Here is a 17,912-nt window from a genome sequence, read left to right as displayed (position 1 = left end):
TAGTTGTAAAAAGAGACAATAAGACTCCAAACAGGAAAAAAGTATTTAATATTTTAACAAAATGCAAAATAAAGTACCCAAGTTACAAAACATAAATTCCTTTGGTTCAGTAATCACACCACTATTTTACCTTCCAATGACTACAAACATCATCCCCTCAAAGTGAAGCCAGACTGTTCCCCTCATATGAAGACATCATGCCAAAACCATCACATACCCCACTGTTCATCAAAACTGTCAACAACTTACAGGGAATAGAGCTAAGGGGGAGGAAAAGGGGCAACAGGTTGGTCTGAAGAAGAAAGGGAGACTCTACACATGCAGAACAGGTCAGTGGGAGGGAGCCCTTTGCTTGTCACTATGGTATGAATCATACCCCTGTACATGCTACATGAGGCTGAGTACCTTGGTACAATCACACATAAACAGACAATCCAGTGACCCTGAGCATTCCCAGGGAAAACAAAAATAAAAACAGAAGCAGAGGCGAGAAAGGACAGTGGCAAGAGGCAGATCACAGAAATCAGGGAACATCTAATCCAGACCCTCAGTTTTATAGATGGGGGAATGAGACCTAGAGGAGTGAGTGTCTTGGCAAGACACACAGTTTACAGCAGTCAGTATGAAACTCCACGTTCCCTTGTACTGTTAGCAAAAAGAGAATTAAATGGATACGAAACCGACAGACCCGCTAAGGCAGGGGACAGAGCCGGGGTGCTCACTGTAGTTCTGCTGTCTTTTGGGAAGAGTGCCTATGAGGTCTTAAGGCTTTCCCGGGTGTCTCCTGGACTCTCAAGAGCCAGGGGTCTTTCTAGGTCTCTTCAGGGTCCCTGTGGCTCTGGGTCAGAGGGATCCAGAGAAACTGAGAGCCACGCCACACGACCAGAACGGAAGATAAAGGTCTCCAGTCTGCTCCCAAGCAATTCCGAAAAAGTTACAATAAACTCAGAATAGAAATTTAGCCATCTGGGAATCAGACACCATCACCTAACTGGGGGCAGAAAGTGGAGCTGGAAATCTGCAAAAGGCTGAAAACTGGAAAAGGAATTTCCAAAACCTAAAGTGGGTACTGTATTCAGTAAATACTTGAGTTAATAAGAGAATAAATGAATACATGGAGAAAATGAACGTTTGGTCCCAATGGAAAATACTGGTTCTGTTAAAGAGCCTGCCTGCGGGCACTTTTGGGGTACGCATTCTTTTTGTGCTACTTTTCTGGAACTGTGTATGTTCCTATATTACGACCCTGGTAAATGAAATAGAGGTGAGCCAGTGTAGATTTAAAGAGTTAAGTTAAATAATAAAATTTGTCTGCTCGGTAGAGATTGTGGGGAAAAGGTAGAAAGCCAGCTCAGCTTTCTTTCACTTCTTTCTCCTCCTAGGTTTGAGAACAGTACACCAGGTCCTGGAACAATAAAGACAGAACTGCTGAAACATCTCAAAACATGCATTCAGGGTGGTTCAAGCAACCTCTCTCACTTTCCCCTCCCCTCCCAACAGTCATTTCTTGGACAGGGAGGCAGTGGTAGATTCTGATAGCGAGATCTGACTACACTTCTCAAAGATGACCTCGGCTGAGAATTTAGGCAGCCCCTGATCCAGAGGGCACTCATCCACCAAGCTGTTCATGGGCGTCGGGGGCAGCGGAGGCTCCTCGTCATCTTGACTCAATCCAGAAATCAGGGAGTTACCTGCCCTGTCCAATTCCTTGTCCGCCTGTTCCCTGGACACACCCACTGTCTCAGGCTGTCCCGAAGGGATCTTCATGGAGTCAAAATATGCTGACAAGGCTTCCTGGAGCAGAGGCAGAAGTTTCTTTCGAGAGACCTGGGTGTTGCCTTGAAGATAGGCTTGGAGGTTAGGGTGGATGCTCGGGGCCGGAGTCAGCTTCAGGGACGGAGAGTGGGAGCGTTCCAGGACTCCACAGATCTAAAGTGGAGACAAGACAGGGAGATGGTGCGTAAGATGGTGAAGCAAAGAGCTGAGGCTTCTAAGTTAGACGCTTCTCTTATAGAGGAGACCCTCCCCCTCCAAAGTTGTTTTTTCAATTAAGTCATCCAGAGTTGTTTTATACATCTGCTAATATACGTAGTATTTTAGAAACAGAAGAAACTTTTGAGATCATGTATTTTATTAATAATTAAACCAAAGTCCAGAGAGATTAAGTGTCTTGAACAAGATAATGTAGATGATGGGAGACTCTGAACCAGAACCTGGAACCCCTAGCTCCTAACCTAGTGTTGCTTCCAAGTGTATTCCTGTGCTCAAAAACTTGAACTCTGCCCTTAGCTGAGATGGAACGAGCATCTATACTGAGGTCAGGGGAAGGACAGAGACAGAAGGAATGAATAGATCAAGTCAGGGTGGCAGGTATGCCAGGCATTGTGCCAGGTCTGGCCATTTACAAATATTAGCTCATTTGCTCCTTACAACTGCCTTACAAGTTGGTATTACTATTACCCTCATTTACAGGTAGGGAAACTGACGCTCAGCTAGATAAGGTAACTTGCCAAAGGTCAAGTCTGAATGGAGCAAAGCTGATACTTGAACCCAGGTCTGTCACCAGAGCCGGTGTTCTCAATTACTATATTATACTATTCCCAACACTGGAGGAAGGAAGGAAGCGGCAGGGCAGGCTGTGAGAAGAGGATGCCCGTTTCCCAGCATGGAGGCAGCCTGGGCAACAGCAGAGGCATCAGACGTCTAGAGTTTCAGAGGGACTGTGGCGGGGAAATTTGGGAAGGTGGGTAGAGGCACTTCTTACAGCCAAAGCGCCCTTTCCTTCATGACATGATTAGTAACAGCCCCTGGTTACTGAGAGCCTACTTTGTGCCCAGCAATGTACTTTACACATGATATTATGTTTAATGGTCATATCAGACTAATTAGTAGGTAGTATTATGCCATTTACAGACTCAGAAGTCAACTGACTTGCCTTTGGTCAAAGAGCAAGTAAGTGGCAAATCTGGGACAGAAAAGCATATCTATCTGCCTTTAAAAACTGCAGTTCAAACTACCTTCCACTGAATGAAATTACATTTGGTTCCCGAAGGAGAAGATAAAGGCAAAGAGAGGTGGGAAAGGATGGACATACCTTTTATGGACACGAAAGATTATCTGGCTATATTCAGACCAGTCTTCAGCAGTCTTCTCTGCTAGGAAACCCAAAGGATCCCTGGACTGCCTTAAGTCCACTTTTAAATTCTTCCCTGATCTTATCAGTAACCAACAGAGGAAAAAAAAAGGGGAGGAGGTGGGAAAGGTGGCCAAATGGAAGATGAGGGGGGAAAAAAACAAACCCGCTGCTGGATTACTTCTCTACTTTGCAAATACAGATTATTTAATCCTTGCATGGTTAAGCAGTAGAAAAGGTTTCTCTTGTATTTCTAATTTTCAAGGCAATAAGGTAAAAAGGAGTTTTCAGGGTAAGGAATTAACGGTTAAACCAAGAATCAAATTTTAACTCTAGATTTAAAACATGTCTTTTTAACCCAATTTTGATTCATTCTAAGTAGGAACTATGTCTCTAATTCTTTTTGGACTCTCCCTTTCTCAACAACAGTATGAGTAAGGATACTCATATATATATTGAATGGAAAAAAGCAGAGAGGAGAGACTCTGGAAATAGATCAAGGAATCCCTACGTAAATACAAGAACCACGGAGAGATCCTTTTCAGCACAGGGCAGTGAGTACAGGCAGAGCTCTGCAGGGCCCTCAGGCTGGAAAAGGGACAGAGACTCACTGTCATTCGAAGTGCTGCGTGGGGACAGAAAACAGCCAACTGCCGCACTGGCTCATTGTGAGTGTTGAAAAAGATAGTCATGGCGACCAGGGCGTCATAGCTGTGAGCCTGGCAGAGGGCATGGAGGTCTGCGATGAGGCCAGACCTCTGCAGAAAGACCTGGAAGAGAAGAAATGGACAGGGATGAGGGCTGCAGCTGGACCCCCCCTATCACCAGCAACAGAAAATGCTTATGAAGGGTGTCTTTGCATGTTAACCTGGGACCTGTACTCCATACAAAAGGTATCTAGTATTTACTCTGTGCTATTTATGGCTGGAAAGCAATATACAGAATGGGGAAAATACAGGCTTTGGGTTCAGAAAGAACCGGTTTGAAAATCAGTTCAATTACCTATTAGCTATATGATCGAGGATCCCTAGACTTAAGTTTCCTCATCTGTAAAATAAGGGTAAAACATGTACCAAACATGATTGTTTTAAGAATTAAAAAATAATAATGTATGTTATGTGCTTGGCATGTGCAAAACTCTCCTGCTCTTGCAATCAAACAAGCAAGGTCTTTGCCTCGTGGGTATTTTTATTCTAAAAGAGAAGGAGGGGCGCGTACAAGGAAGTGCAGACACGTGACCACTGCATCCTTGGTTCTTCATTCTTTGTCAATTTATATTCTTCTCCAAAATTTTATGCAGTATTTCCTCCAATGAATAATAGCACCAGCTGCTTAAGATCAGGGCTTTTCTTTATCCTTGGCATTTCTAACAAGCCGATTTGTACTGAGATTATGATACTTGGCAAACATTTTGTGCTCCTGTGTTTGGCTCCCAAACTAGATTATGAGTTGCAAGGGAAGAGGTCATGCTATTCTGTTTTATTTAATTATTTAGTATTCTTTACATTATTATTTAGTAGAAATCTGTGCAGTCTATGACAGCATATGTTCAGATCAGATTGTTGAATGATTTAAACCAATATGACATGGAACCAGGTATTAAAATACTTTATGAAAATTATAGTCATTCACCTATTCGACAAAATTTACTGAGTATCCACTCTGTGCCAGGCACTGTCAAAGGTGCTGGAGATACAGCAGAAACAGGGTGCTTGCTCTGGTGGAGCTGATAAACTAGCAAAGTGTTATAGACAGTAAACAAGGAAACCGTGAAACATGATTATTTCAGTGTTAAGTGCAAAGAAGAAAACAAAGTAAGATAATTTTTAGAAACTTTTGGGCACAGAGGATATTACTTTAGTTAGGGTGGTCAGGAAGAAGCTCTTAAAAGAGGAGACACCTGAGCTAAGTCCTGAATGATAAGAAGGAGCCAGCTCTGCAAAAGAAAAAGCAAGTGCAAAGGCCCTGAGTTCGGAGTGAGCTTAATGGTTCTGAAGAACAGAAAGAAAACCAGGATGGCTGCAGTATTGTGATTACAGGCATGAGGCTGGAATGAGGTTAGGTCAGACAGAAAGACGAACGCCTGATCAAGGAAGGCCCTGCAAACCACAGTAGGCCTTCAGATTTCATCAGAAATGCAATGAAAATGCAGTAAGGGGAAGGGGCCGATATGATCTGAGGGAGATCACTCTGGCTGCTGTGAGAATGATTTGTAGGAGTCAAAAGTGGAGGCAGGGGGTTATTACAGTGAAGTGAGAGATGATGGACTGTGGGAGTTGCAGTAGGGATGGAGAAAAGCAGACAGGTACAAGATGTATTCTGGAGGTGAGCCAAGAGTGAGGGGCAAGGTTACATACAAAACTGAAGGTTTTTTCTCTCTACCCACACCTACATCTTGCTCTTACCTCCAAATCCATATATATTGCACTAATGGCCACCTTGGTGCCTTGTCTAGAGATGGTCTTCTGGTCTTTTCTCAGCATCTGCTCTGTGGTCAGTCCTAGAAAGTAGATGTGAGACTAGGGGTCACACAAGAGAACCCAAAGAACCCAGGGTCCTAAGACAGACCAGGAAGGTGCAGACACCGAGATAGGTCAAGGAAGAGGAAAAACACAGCCTCTCTTTGGGGCAATGAACAGAGCTGACAACTCAGGAGGTAATTATATAGTAGAAATTTACTTAAATTACTGGATCATGATATAGTTACCTTTAGAGCAAGGGCCTTTGGGGAGAAGGGTAAATGGAAGAAGAGAGGCTTTCACACCTGATTTTTCTCCTTTCTGTGTTGTTTCACCTTTCTAAAAGTACATGTGGGACCCTTCTTTTTTTTTTTTTTTTTTTTTTAATGTCAACAGGCGGTAGCTGGGTAAAAAATTATGGAAGTTCTTTTGTTCTCTTCCTTTGTCTTTTGTATATTCACCCTAAATGTTTCTTCTGCTTCCTTAACCAATTATCTAGACCTCACTCTACTAATGCAGTTCGGTTGACCCTCTGAGGCCATGGGTTTCACATCCCTAGATAAGGAGAGCCGACTGTATTCTTCATACCACGTCATTTTACGTGAGGGACTTGAGTGTCCGAGGATTTTGGTATCTGTGGGGGCTCCTGGAACGAGTCCCCCACAGACACCAAGGCTCACCTGTATTCCCTCAGCATATTTTATGTCTCTACATTCTCTAATTAGACTGGAAACCTCTGAGACGCAATATATTCCTTCTCATCCTCCCAACAGCCAGGGTGGAAAAATGTAGTGAGTGGCTGATTAGTGCACGCTCGGGCTCACACATTGCTTAGTTTCTTCTGGTTTACAATTTAAATCATCATGCGTGCTCTGCAATTGTTTTGATGGTATTGAAGTGTGTAATGAACAAGGCTCCTGCCCACCAGTTTAACACTCCATACCTGATACATCAAACTTTGCCTTTTGCAGAGAATCAAAGATGTCATTTCTCCTGGGCAGATCTGGGAAGAGGGCCTCCAGTTTCTCCACATATTCAATGTCCTTTAGGGTTGCCTTTCCAACTTTAAGGTCCATGTTGACACAGTCCAGGATGATTGTTCCTGTAGAAAAGGAAGATGGCAGAACTCAAATCCTGTGGCCCTCCATTCCTGACCACTAGGACACACATAACCCTCTAACCTAATACAGAGGAGACTGTATGGCAACTCACTGGAAACAAAACAAGAAACTGGGATGACGTCCTGAGTAAGATATCCCAAATCCAAACTAAAATGCAGGCAGGGAAATGGGGAAAAGGCAGAAAGGAAGTGTGAGCTCCTCAATCCTTAGAGATTTTGGAACCTAGTCAGAGGGAGATGACCTCTCTTCTGTAGGCCAAATTCTAGCTGGAAGAGATAGCGGAGTTCGAGGCCAATTCTCTCTCTCTCTCTCCTTTTCTTTAACAAATGGAGAAAATCAGAACAAGAAAGGTTAAGAGATTTGCTCAAGGTCACGTAACTACCTCCTGGGCAGAAACGGTATTAGAATTCATTTCCTGCTGCTGCTGCTGCTGCTGCTGCTTTTTGGTGGGAGGAGGTGGGGGGAGGTACTTAGGCTTAATGTATTTATTTTTGGAGGAGGTGCTGGGGATTGAACCCAGGACCTCGTGCTAAGCATGCGCTCTACCACTTGAGCTACACCCTCCCCCACCATTTCCTGCTTCTTAATAGGCAGCTTCTAGGCCTGCTGTTCTGGGCTTCCTTTCTGCTTTCTCTGACAAAGTATCCTGCAGGCCTTTAATCGACAAAGCATCCTACAGCCTTTTGATGCCTAACTGCCCTGAAAGAATGCCATCCTTTGTTATGGACTAAATGGCTTTGAAAGGGTATGGTCAGGCTGGAAGAGTCTAGACTTCTCCACTCTCCCTTCTCTGGGATGGGAATAGAGGAACTAGTCAGGTCCCCAACCCCCAAGCCGCCCTCACCATGCAGAAGGGCTGCAGTTTGCCTGTCCAAGATCTCTGGTGCCCCCTGCAGGATTCTCTCCGTCACCAGGGTAGCGCAGGACCCCACCAGTTCAACTGAAACATGGCAGGGAGGGCAGTGTTTCTGATCAATGGGCCGATGGTCTAGCACCTCTGCCACTGCCTCCTCCAGGGCCGCATCACTTCTGTGTGGAGAAGGGGGTGTGGGGGGAAAGAAAGAAAGATAGGTAGGGGCACTCCGGCTGCTTCAATCAATCTCTAACTCGCTCGTGAAGCAAATACAGACATCTTAGGCAAACAGACCCTTGCTCACTTCTACTTCTGCCTCGCTCCTCTCAACTCTTTCTTAAATATTACAACTGAAGTCATCTTTAAAGAGTGTATAAGTGAATCTGATGAAGCATCTGCTACCAATATCTCACCCACATAATCTAATATCCTTTAGGGTTGACTCTTCAATTGACACCCTGGACACCCAGCATCTAAATCTTTCCTGTTCCCTCAGTTCACTTAATATCCAAATTCCATGCAGGTCGCCAGATCCTGTGGCTTCTATTTCAATTCCCATTCATTCCCTCCTTTCCAACCTTCCGCTACTGCCTTATTCTAAGCCCTCTCTCTCTGAACTCTCTCTCATCTGAGTTATTCCAATAGATATTTAACCAAATACCTGTTTCCAGGGCTCTCCTAAGCTGTCCTTCAAACGCTACCTGAATGACCATTTGAAAAATGCAAATTTGATTCTGCTAGGACCTGGAATAAATGGAATTAACATTAGTTCCCCACTGCCCTAAAATGAAGTCTAATCTCCTTGGAAGGGCCTACAAGATCTCCATGATGTAGCCCCCGACTACCTCTCCAGTCTTATCTTTCTCTATGCCCTCCTTCTTCCTCATATTTTGGGCTCCGGTCATGCAAATCAAATCCCAGTTCCCCCAACTCACCATGCTATTTCAGGCCTGCCTGCATTTGCTTATATTATCAGCTCTGCCTGGATGCTTTTCCTAATTACCTCACCTCCCCATCCACCAAGCAAATACCTAGTCTTCTTTCGGGACTGAGATCAGCATCAACTCTGTTAGGAAACCTTTCCTGATACCCCCTACTCCCCTCTAGTATATATATTTTTTTAAACATTTTTTTTTATTGAGTTATAGTCATTTTTCAATGTTGTGTCACATCCCAGTGTAGGGCACAATTTTTCCTCCCCTCTAGTATATTTAACTACTTCATCTTTCATGCACCTGCTGTCCCTAGAGTGACAGTTAACGCTTACCTCTAACGCCCATTACAATGACCTGTTTGCCTAGTTCCCTCTTCCTGACTGACAGCTTCCTGAAAACAGAGACTCATATTACCTTCATCCTCTAAACAGAAGTTTATTAATGACTGAGTGAATAGATGGATTAGTGCCCTTTGGCTGTCCTAATATAACCAGTGTGCTCAAGGGAAAAATATACACATTAGTATTAGCAGGAGCCAGGCAGATTTAGGAAGATCTCGTATTCACATTGCTTTGTTGGCAGTTTTTTCCAGTCCTAAATTAGGGATGGAATTATTATAGGCGTGCATTTGTTAAACAGGTACTAATGAAATACTGGTTTATGTAGCAAATAATTTTGCTAACTTTTTAAAAGCTACAAATACAGTTGCAACCACTATTCAAAGGTTTCTATTACAATAAATCTGCCACGAAACCTTAAAATAATGATACCAAAGGTAGATTTAAGTTATTTCTGAGTTAGCCTTTAGTTTGAACTCTCTGTGTTTCTGTTTCTTTTTATTACTTGTGTAACTAGAGGACCGACAATATTTCTTGCTGACTTTCTATACCTGCTATCACCCAGCGACTACAATTAGCCTGTGAGACCTGTGACAGCAAACATTCTTTCTTCTCTTTATATGTTACTCATCACAGCCCATGGCACATGACAAATATCAGCTTAGCTTCCTTCTACTTACTTGGGTAAGACATGATGGTCAACAAGGATGAGGGTGAGCTGCCCAGCCTGATGCAATGCATGCAGGTCAATCTCATCCCGGAAAATCAAAAGGGACTCTGGAATGTGAATCTTCTGAAGGAAGAAGACATTGTCGCCTCGCAGAGGTAGCTCAGAGCGTTTTATATTTAAAACTGGCACAAAGACCTCCTCAGTCTCAGTTGTCTGGATAGAAAAGTGAAAAGCAGGTATGGCAATATTATGTCACAGGACAGGAAAAGTAACAAGACTATTGGGACCAAGGGAGACATGACCTTGGATAAGTTACTGCCCTTCTCAAAGCTGCAATCGCCCAGTCTTATCAAAATAAAAGGACGACTCTTGCCCTCTCTCCTTCTTAGCAATAACATGAAGGTCAACAAGATAACACTTGGAAAAGACCCAGTTCTAGATGCTGCAGAGAAGGGACTACTGGTCCTCAAGAGCTGACACGGCCCTGAGGAATATACCCTAGATCACTGATACCCATAAGGAACTCAGTAATTAACTATTTGAATATTGCTTATGGTTTACAAATTCTTCAAAATACACCTGCTCATTTGATCCTCACAGCAACACTGCAAAACCTTAGCATTTTAGATTTTACAGATGGTGACATGAGTCTCAGCACAGTCAAGGGATTTAACTTACTCAAGGCTAAATGCTGTTAAGTAGCAGAGCTGGGTCTTAAATGCAAATCTTTTCATTCTAAGGGACTCTTCCTAGGTACTCACCTTTGCCAGGTAAAAAGCCAGGGCGAGAGCTGACACCATGGAGTCCAAGTCACAGGCTTCATTTCCCAGCACAACATGTATCGGTCGGGACACCTCAAGATACAGGAGAATGGGAAATTAATGAAAGCATCTCTATTCATTTCCATTTTCCTTATATTTAAGTAGGGCTGCACGCACACCCTCTCCGATCTTCACAGAGGGGGTAGGTCAGATAGTCTTATGGGTCCTTGTTTCATGAAGATATTAACTGAGAGAGCATATGTTTTAGCTTTAAGCATTCCACACATGCCTAGTTAGTGGGAAAGTGCTCCTTCCTCTCTCCTACACTATCTCCTTGAATGTTAACTTAGCGACGAACAGAGAAGTAAATAATTCTCTGATTCCTTGTGCTTCTTTGGGCGCTCTAGGAGAAGTCAAAGGTAGAGCCTTTGGGGTAGCCGATGTATTCAAACCATATCAACCCTGGTTTGTTTTTTCTCTATTTTCAAAACAGGGAAAAGAATCCTTGCACTTCTAGATCACGAGAACAGGTGAAGAGACTCTGAAGATAAAGGCTGGGGGTGGGGGAGGGATAAACTGGGAATTTAGGATTAGCAGATACAAACTACTATACACAGAATAGATAAACACAAGGTCCTATGTACAGCACAGGGAACTATATTCAATAACTTGCAATAACCTATAATGAAAAAGAATATATGTAACTGAATCACTATGCTGTACAGCAGAAACACAACATTGTAAATCAATTATACTTCAGCTTAGAAAAGAAAAGAAAGGTTAAAAACAAGGTCTAGTCCATCATCCAGAAATCTAGTCCATGAAAACTCTCCCTACCCAGAGGCGCTTCAGTGATAACCAGATATAACCAATATACACTCACAACCCAAGAAACTGACACCTTCCCCAGCAGGTTCAGATAAAAGCAGGAACAGTTGCTGCTACTGCTGGAAGTTTTATTTTTAAAGCTTTGAGAAGTCCAGCTGCTGATGGGAACTCTGAGGAGGGAGGCATATGTGCTATTATTAACCTTGTTCCCTTGCATCCTATCAGAATTTTAAATAAAATACATTTAGACCTACAGGTGCCCACAATAGCAGAGACAAGGGTTTTGTTTTAAACATGTATTGAGTGTGCCAGGCACTGTTCTAATGTTTTTATGTGCATGAGCGAATCATTTAACCCTCAAAACATTCCGAAGAGGTAGGCATGTTAAGAATTATTATTTCATTCCAACTGTTTGCATTTGGCCAGGTGGAATAAGACCACAAAGTCCACGGCTCAGCTTAGAGCACAAGGATTCTCTCTACCCAATTTACTCTTGAATTCCTGTCTCAGCCTCCTTCTTTGCCTCCGCTGCCGGCTAGAGGGACAGAGCCTCCTCGGCCTACTTCTGAGAGAGGAGGGGATAAGAGAGACCAATGAGACACATGGTTTCTCAATTTCAGCCCTGCTGGCATCTTGGCCTGGATAGTTCTTTGCTGTGGGGCTGCCCTGTGCACTGTAGGATGTTTGGCAGCATCCTCTGACTCTACCCACTAGTTGCTGGGAGCACCCCAAGTCACGACAATCAAAAATGTCTCCAGACTTGCCAAGTATTCTCCAGGAGGCAAGCTCACCCCTAGCTGAGAACTACTGGGTTACAGAAAGGTGAAAATCCAATCTGGCTTCTTCAATCAGGGACGATTTGCTAGATGGAATAGTTTAGAAAAGTGCAAAAGGTGTTTAGAGGAACAAAACGTAACAAGGAATAGTTTAACAAGTAAGGTAACTTCAGGGGAGAAGACGATTGAGGGGAGCCTAGAATCACCTCTCTGTACTGGTGTCACCCCAGCCCCTCACCCCCCCAAGAAGCCACAGCCAGAAAGGGACAACTTAGGAAGACTTTTGGTGGAATTAATTGTGCCATCTAGTAACTAGATATGTTTTTGTTTTTAAACCACCCTCTTCCCCATCTCCCACTCCCACCGCTAGAGAGAAGGGCAAGCGGCAGAGGCTATCTGTCGAGGTCTGGGGCAAAGGACCTCTGGGGAAGGCCTGCCCTTAGGCTCTCCCCTGTGCTCATTTCTCAAAGCCTGTTTCGAGAGGGTGGCCGCCAAGAGCCGGTCGCCCTGAGCAGCCTGGGAGAGGGAGGATTCTTTTCGATATTAAACTCTTTCCCAACACAACGTGAGAATTCTGTACCCAAGACCCGAGTCTTAGAGTAATTTTTCTGACTTGCAATTCCTCCTCCTGATACCAGAGAAGGCCCCTCTGTTTCCTGGATACCAACAACTGCCCAGATGGCTGTGGACCAAAGTGACAACAAAGCACTTGAGGTAAGTGGCTGCAGAGATAGCTGGCTCACTGAAGCAGTAAGGGAGGGCACCATGTTCTCTAGACAGGGAACTATACAAACACGAGAGGCCGTATTGCCCTGACTCTGGAGAATAAAGGCAAGAGGAACAGAGAAAAGGCAGAGTAAGGGGAAGAGGCCTATCTCTGGGCACAAAGAGGCCCTCGGAGAACCTTTCCAAAACTCACATCAGTGCTGCTTCATTCCGAGTGGCAGCCAAATAAGGATCAGTCAGATCCCCAGCACCGAGAGGAGGCTAAGCACAAAGGAGGGACCAAATACAACTTCATGGCTCTAAAGGGAAAGGAAATGATTCCAGAGGAAGGTGAACAACTAACCCCTTGTGCTCAGCCCAGGTCAGACGGCAACCAAAAGGAACTGGTACAAAAGGAATACGCTGGGATTTTTAGCAAATCTTGGAACGGGAGCACCTGAGGGAGGTGGCGGCATTCCCTTCCCCTGTCGCACCCACCAGCACCGAGCCTGACTGATCCATTCACCACCCGCATGACACGATGTGCACGTTCCCAGCTCTGTCCTCTGCACTATTTGTTCTTCTCTGTCTGAAAGCAGCAGAAATGATCACAGACTGGGGTTGACTCCCAGCTCCGTTTCTTACTTGTTGTGGGACGTTGGCCTAAGCCTCATTTTTCTCATATAAAAATGAGGATACTACCGTAACCAATTTCAGCAAGCTGTTATGAGGATTGAGTAAGACAGCATATGAAAGCCTGCCCTGTAGTAACAGAGATGAGCTCCTTCCCATCTTCTCCTTTTTCTGGCCCTCCTTGTCCAGTCAAGCCTTATCTAAAGCCCCCTCTGTCTGAAGTCTTCCCTGACCACCCAGGCCAAAGCGACCTCTTCCTGTCCAGCTCCAGCTCCCGGGGTTCTCATGTGGAACTCAACTACCACCTTAAGGAGCTTGCCATCTTTTCCTGGGCATGTACTACAAATCCTTAACATTGCTTACCACTTAGGTGCCTGTAAGCTTTGTTGTTCAAACTAGTACACTTCGGAGAATGAGAAGGGATGCAATGAATGATTATACCTCAGTAAACTCAGCTTGTCCTGGGCAAGCCGGTCGTATGGACGCCTAACCTACAAGGCACCATTCCCCTCCACGTTGAGGGAAAATACGTGTAACTCTTAACCCCCAGCCCATCCTCCACCAGCTGAAAGCACAAGCCAAACGGCCTCTGTTTTCTGACCATCAGACGAAGAGTTCAGGGCAAATATAGCTATACTTAGAGCACGAGGAAACCTGAGTTGCCAATGGAAGAAATACAATCTGAGAGCCACAAGCAGATATAAAGTTTTCTTTTCTTAAAAAAAAAAAAAAATGAAAACCACTAGTTGAAATGACTATGTCCTAATGTTCTCTGTGGCCTCAACAGCGGGGGAGAGGGGATGGGTTTTAGCGCTGGCAAAGCCAACCACTTCCCTTCTCAGGCTGAATATGGCCTGATGCCTACTCTACACAATAGTTAATGGGAGGGAAAAAAAAAAGACAAGGAGCCAGAGATAGAGAAGCCCTCCCAGCAGGGAAAATGGGACTGACTGACACTATCACCAGGACTGCAAATTTCTAAGGAGAATCAGCACTCCTGATTCTGGCCTCAGGCTGACAAGTGCAGAAAACACAGATTATCCAAAGGCTTCTGGATGAACACCTAAACTTGAATGCAGCCCCACCCTGAAGCAAAGATTTTTTTTTTTTTCCTCACCAAAAGTGCAAGATGACTCACCATGATTAGGACATTTAGTTAAACAGGATTTCTTTTCAGTGGAACAACCTACTATTATTGTGGCCAAGACTGGAGAAAATTTATCTGGTATCAAATGCTGAAAATATGGTACCAACAGGAGAGTTGGCTGGGTTATCAGCTGTTTCTATCTTGTGTAAAAGTTGACAATTTCCTAAAAGTCATACTGTAATTCAACAGAAACACTCAAACTTAACAGTGTCTCTGTCTAAATCACGTCTTTCTTTACACAAGAAACAACAGTGTGGCCACTGGGGAACTGGAGAGAGAGAACAAAATGATCTTTTTTTCTAATTTCATATCCTTTTTGTATTAAAATTTTCTCACTATGTACATTTACTACTTCTATAATTAAAAGCAATCTAAATTGTTGCTGCCCATGTTCACCGGCTGACATTCCCAGTGTCTAATTTTCTCGTTTCTCCTGGCACTGGATAGGCTGTGTGGTGATGATAAGAGCTCCAAGACAGGACTTCGCCTTCACAACTCTACAAGTTTGGAAAAAGGAAGGTCTAGATTTTGTTCCTTGGGGGATGAATGCCGGCAGAGAAAGGTCACCACGATACCAGTAATACTGAAAAAAATCCAGTGTTTTTCAGCTTCATACTCCTGAGGAAGATACACTCTTAACCTGGGGGTATTTCTGGAGGGTGGATGCTGCAGAACAGATGCATGCCATGAAGTGTTATCTGGTGAGGTTTCAGGTTCAAGGACTCTTTACCAAATGGTGAAAAAGAGACTGGTCATTTGGGTTATTGGGGGAAAAAATCCAACCGCCTAGCACTGGGAATGGTGCCACAAAGGCTGTATCAGTCCTCCAATGAGTTCTCTGTGATAGAAGTCAGAGGTAGCCAAAACGAATTGGCCCCAGATAATTTTATGCATTAAAACAACTTTCCCAAAATTTGAATTTCACAAGGAAAAATTTTTGTGTAATTGGTGTTAAAATTGAACTTCACCCCTATTTTTCAGGTGAGGATATTCATTTATGACAGCAGCTGAGTCTGCAGGAGGAATTAGGTAAATTTTAGGATTTGTTAAAGACCAGAATCTATCACCCAGGGGAATCTGTAGAGTTTAAGATACTCAAAAAGGAAGAATAGTCAACCATCTGTCTAGATTTCTCCAAGGACAATATAACTCGAAGTAGAGGGGCCAGATGATCTCCTGGAGCCTTTCTCCAGCCAGCTTTTTGCTGCTAACTGGGGACAGCAGCCTAATGCTACACGACCAGTCAACATGGCTGGGCGATTCCAGCCGGCTCAGAGAGTACCAAAAATAAGCCACAAGGCATTCAGGAGTCATGTTTATAGTTTTGATTCCAAACACACTTTGTGCTTATCCTGTCCAGGCCACGGATTTTTATGCAATTTGTGTGTGTTAAGGCCTAAGAAGAAAACTGAAGGCAAAGGAATGCAGGTTATGGGTCAACAGACATGCCTGTTGTATTGTGTATGTTTACCTTAAGAACAGATTTAAAGTAAAACACCACCACCACCCCTAATGTACAATGAGTTAGGCCCGCCGGACAGAAATCGCCGTTCAGAGGCAGCAAAGCCGTGGGCACCGGTTCCCTCGTCCCCCAGGGGTTCACCTGGAGGCCAGTGGGCCAAGGCCGCCTCGCGAGCGGAGAACTGAGAGAGGGGCGGGGAGAAAGGGACAAATACACCTCGCGGCAGCACAGCCCGGTCCTTTTGACGGAACCGACCCGCGACAGCCAGCAGCGGCTCAGGGGTTAGGACCCAGACCCATGCATCCTCCTCCCCGCTCTCGGGCGGACCCCAAAGGCAGGGGCCCCCAAACGGGGTGACCGAGCAGCACTCCCACTCTCAAGGGGTAGGATCTCGCTCCTCACTTCTTAGGCCCTAAGCTTGATCAGATCCCGAGCCCCCAACCCACAATTCCACGTTCCCTCCACACACACCCTCGGGCTCCCCCGGATCCCACATCTTCGTCCTTCCTGAACCCCAGGCTCCATTCCTTACGATCACAGACAGGGGTCCGTTACCTGCAGAGCAGCTCGACAACCCTGCAGGTAGTCCTCCATGGTGAAGCCCAAAGCGTGCCACCGCCCCTCTTCGCGGAGAGGTTACCCGGAGAATGCGCCCCGCCCCGCACTCAGGGGCTTGAGGCGAGAGTCAGGAGGCGGGACTCGAACCCGCCACACCGCGATGCGGCCCTGACCCCTGGAGGAAGTGCGTAATCGGGCGCCCCGGGAGTCCGACGTCGCCCCTCCCCCAGCGGCGGAGGCCGAGCTCTGCGCCCTGGGACTCACGGGACGCCATTCCGGAGGCGCGAAGTGGGGCGTGGTGTAGGGCATCCTGGGAAATGTAGTTCAGAAGCTCCGAAAAACCGAGGGAAGGAGAATTTTCTGAGATCACTTATCTGACACACAAATGTACAGGTGTCACCTAACCTATCTTTGTGGCATCTGAACACGCCCTCTCGAGTCAGGCTAAATGTAGCATCTGTCCATATGTTACCCCAGCCATCAGGTTGACATCTTAAATTACACTGGGCAAGAACAGCCCTTCAACCTCCTTCCTCGAATGCTCCCCTTAACCAAACTGACCCATTGCCACCAATTTTGTGATTTTCTGTGTTATAAAACTTTAGAATAATCTCTGACCTCTCTTTTTTTCTTCTTTCACAACTCTGTATCCTGTTTTTTTATAGCGACGGCAAATGTCTCCTCATTCTTTTCCTAGACTGTTGTAACCCGGGTTCTTTGCTCTCTGCCTCCTTAATTGTTCCGACTGCCCATTTCAGCTTTCAGAGTTGCTTAAAGTTTTCATCCTGCGGCAGCCCTGTAAGTAGAGATTGGAGGGCCTTTCAGAATGTAGGGTTGGGTTCCAACCTCCTTTAACTGCCACCTTCCAGCCCCAGAGTAATGCAGAGTATTGCACATAAATGTACTCTCATCATCAAATGTTCCCTCGTTTTTAATGCATCCTTCTATTTCCTACCATCAGCTTTTCCTGCTCCCCACGCTAGGAATGGAGAGGACATGACAGATGAGAGCTGGGGCCTGTGGTGGGAACAGGGACCAGAGCACAGGGGTGCTGGGTCTCCGGCTTGCAGCTAGTTTTCTCCCCGCTGCACTCTTCCCAGAGCCTGGGGCTTCTTCCACACCTTCTGCACTACCAGGGTACAGCCCAAAGAGCTTCATTTCTAGATTTTAAAACATGATATAATAAGGACTTGGAAAGGAGCAGGATTTTTTTTTTTCACTTTAAATGAGTAAATATGCAAATACCATGTTCTTTGGCCCTGCCTCTATGGATCCAGAGCAAAGCACTGCCATACCCAGGGAGAAAGCCCAGCTCCAACAAGCTGCTGCTGTCCAGCCCTGCTCCTCCCCTCAGCAAGGGCGCTTGCTCTTCCCTATTCTCACCAGAGAGGCACAAGTGCTCCGTCCCTTCCAGCGGCAGGCGAAGGCAAGAGAAAGGGTCTGTTGTTTTTCTCTCCTTGTTTCTTTCCCTCATTTGCTGATCACCAAGCTGCTGACCAGGTCAGAAAGCCCTAATGGAAATCCTCCAGTGCT

General features: G+C 45.2%; 1 protein-coding gene across 3 annotated transcripts; it reads right to left on the bottom strand.

Annotated features, from left to right (window-relative positions):
• Positions 1 to 29: 29 nt before the first annotated feature.
• PRUNE1 (prune exopolyphosphatase 1) lies at positions 30 to 17,901 on the bottom strand. 3 transcript variants are annotated; one of them, XM_064477740.1, is made up of 9 exons: positions 17,763 to 17,901; positions 16,998 to 17,175; positions 10,271 to 10,363; positions 9,520 to 9,722; positions 7,558 to 7,742; positions 6,536 to 6,694; positions 5,539 to 5,633; positions 3,745 to 3,903; positions 30 to 1,929 (listed from the first exon to the last, which is right to left on the bottom strand). In XM_064477740.1, the coding sequence occupies exons 3-9, from the start codon at positions 10,307 to 10,309 to the stop codon at positions 1,501 to 1,503; spliced, it is 1,269 nt and encodes a 422-aa protein (XP_064333810.1). In that variant the 5' UTR covers positions 10,310 to 10,363; positions 16,998 to 17,175; positions 17,763 to 17,901; the 3' UTR covers positions 30 to 1,500. The 3 variants fall into 3 exon arrangements, with proteins under 3 accessions (XP_064333810.1, XP_031292330.1, XP_010995052.1); XM_031436470.2 differs by lacking the exon at positions 16,998 to 17,175 and having other exon boundaries at positions 17,763 to 17,898; XM_010996750.3 differs by lacking the exons at positions 16,998 to 17,175; positions 17,763 to 17,901 and adding an exon at positions 16,377 to 16,977.
• Between the last annotated feature and the right edge of the window lie 11 nt (positions 17,902 to 17,912).

Source organism: Camelus dromedarius, chromosome 23, assembly GCF_036321535.1.
Source record: "Camelus dromedarius isolate mCamDro1 chromosome 23, mCamDro1.pat, whole genome shotgun sequence".
Classification (NCBI taxonomy): domain Eukaryota; kingdom Metazoa; phylum Chordata; class Mammalia; order Artiodactyla; family Camelidae; genus Camelus; species Camelus dromedarius.
This window is presented reverse-complemented; position numbering and strand designations above follow the sequence as displayed.

What these genes read in the sequence shown, in the direction of transcription:
- PRUNE1 (XM_010996750.3), bottom strand. Translation starts at nt 16,415, where the DNA reads ATGGAGGACTACCTGCAGGGTTGTCGAGCTGCTCTGCAG. An exon ending in GACCATCATGTCTTACCCAA is followed by an intron (nt 7,743 to 9,519) that starts GTAAGTAGAAGG and finishes TTCTCCACACAG; the next exon opens with AAGTGATGCGGCCCTGGAGG. An exon ending in GGCAAAGTTTGATGTATCAG is followed by an intron (nt 5,634 to 6,535) that starts GTATGGAGTGTT and finishes TCTACTTTCTAG; the next exon opens with GACTGACCACAGAGCAGATG.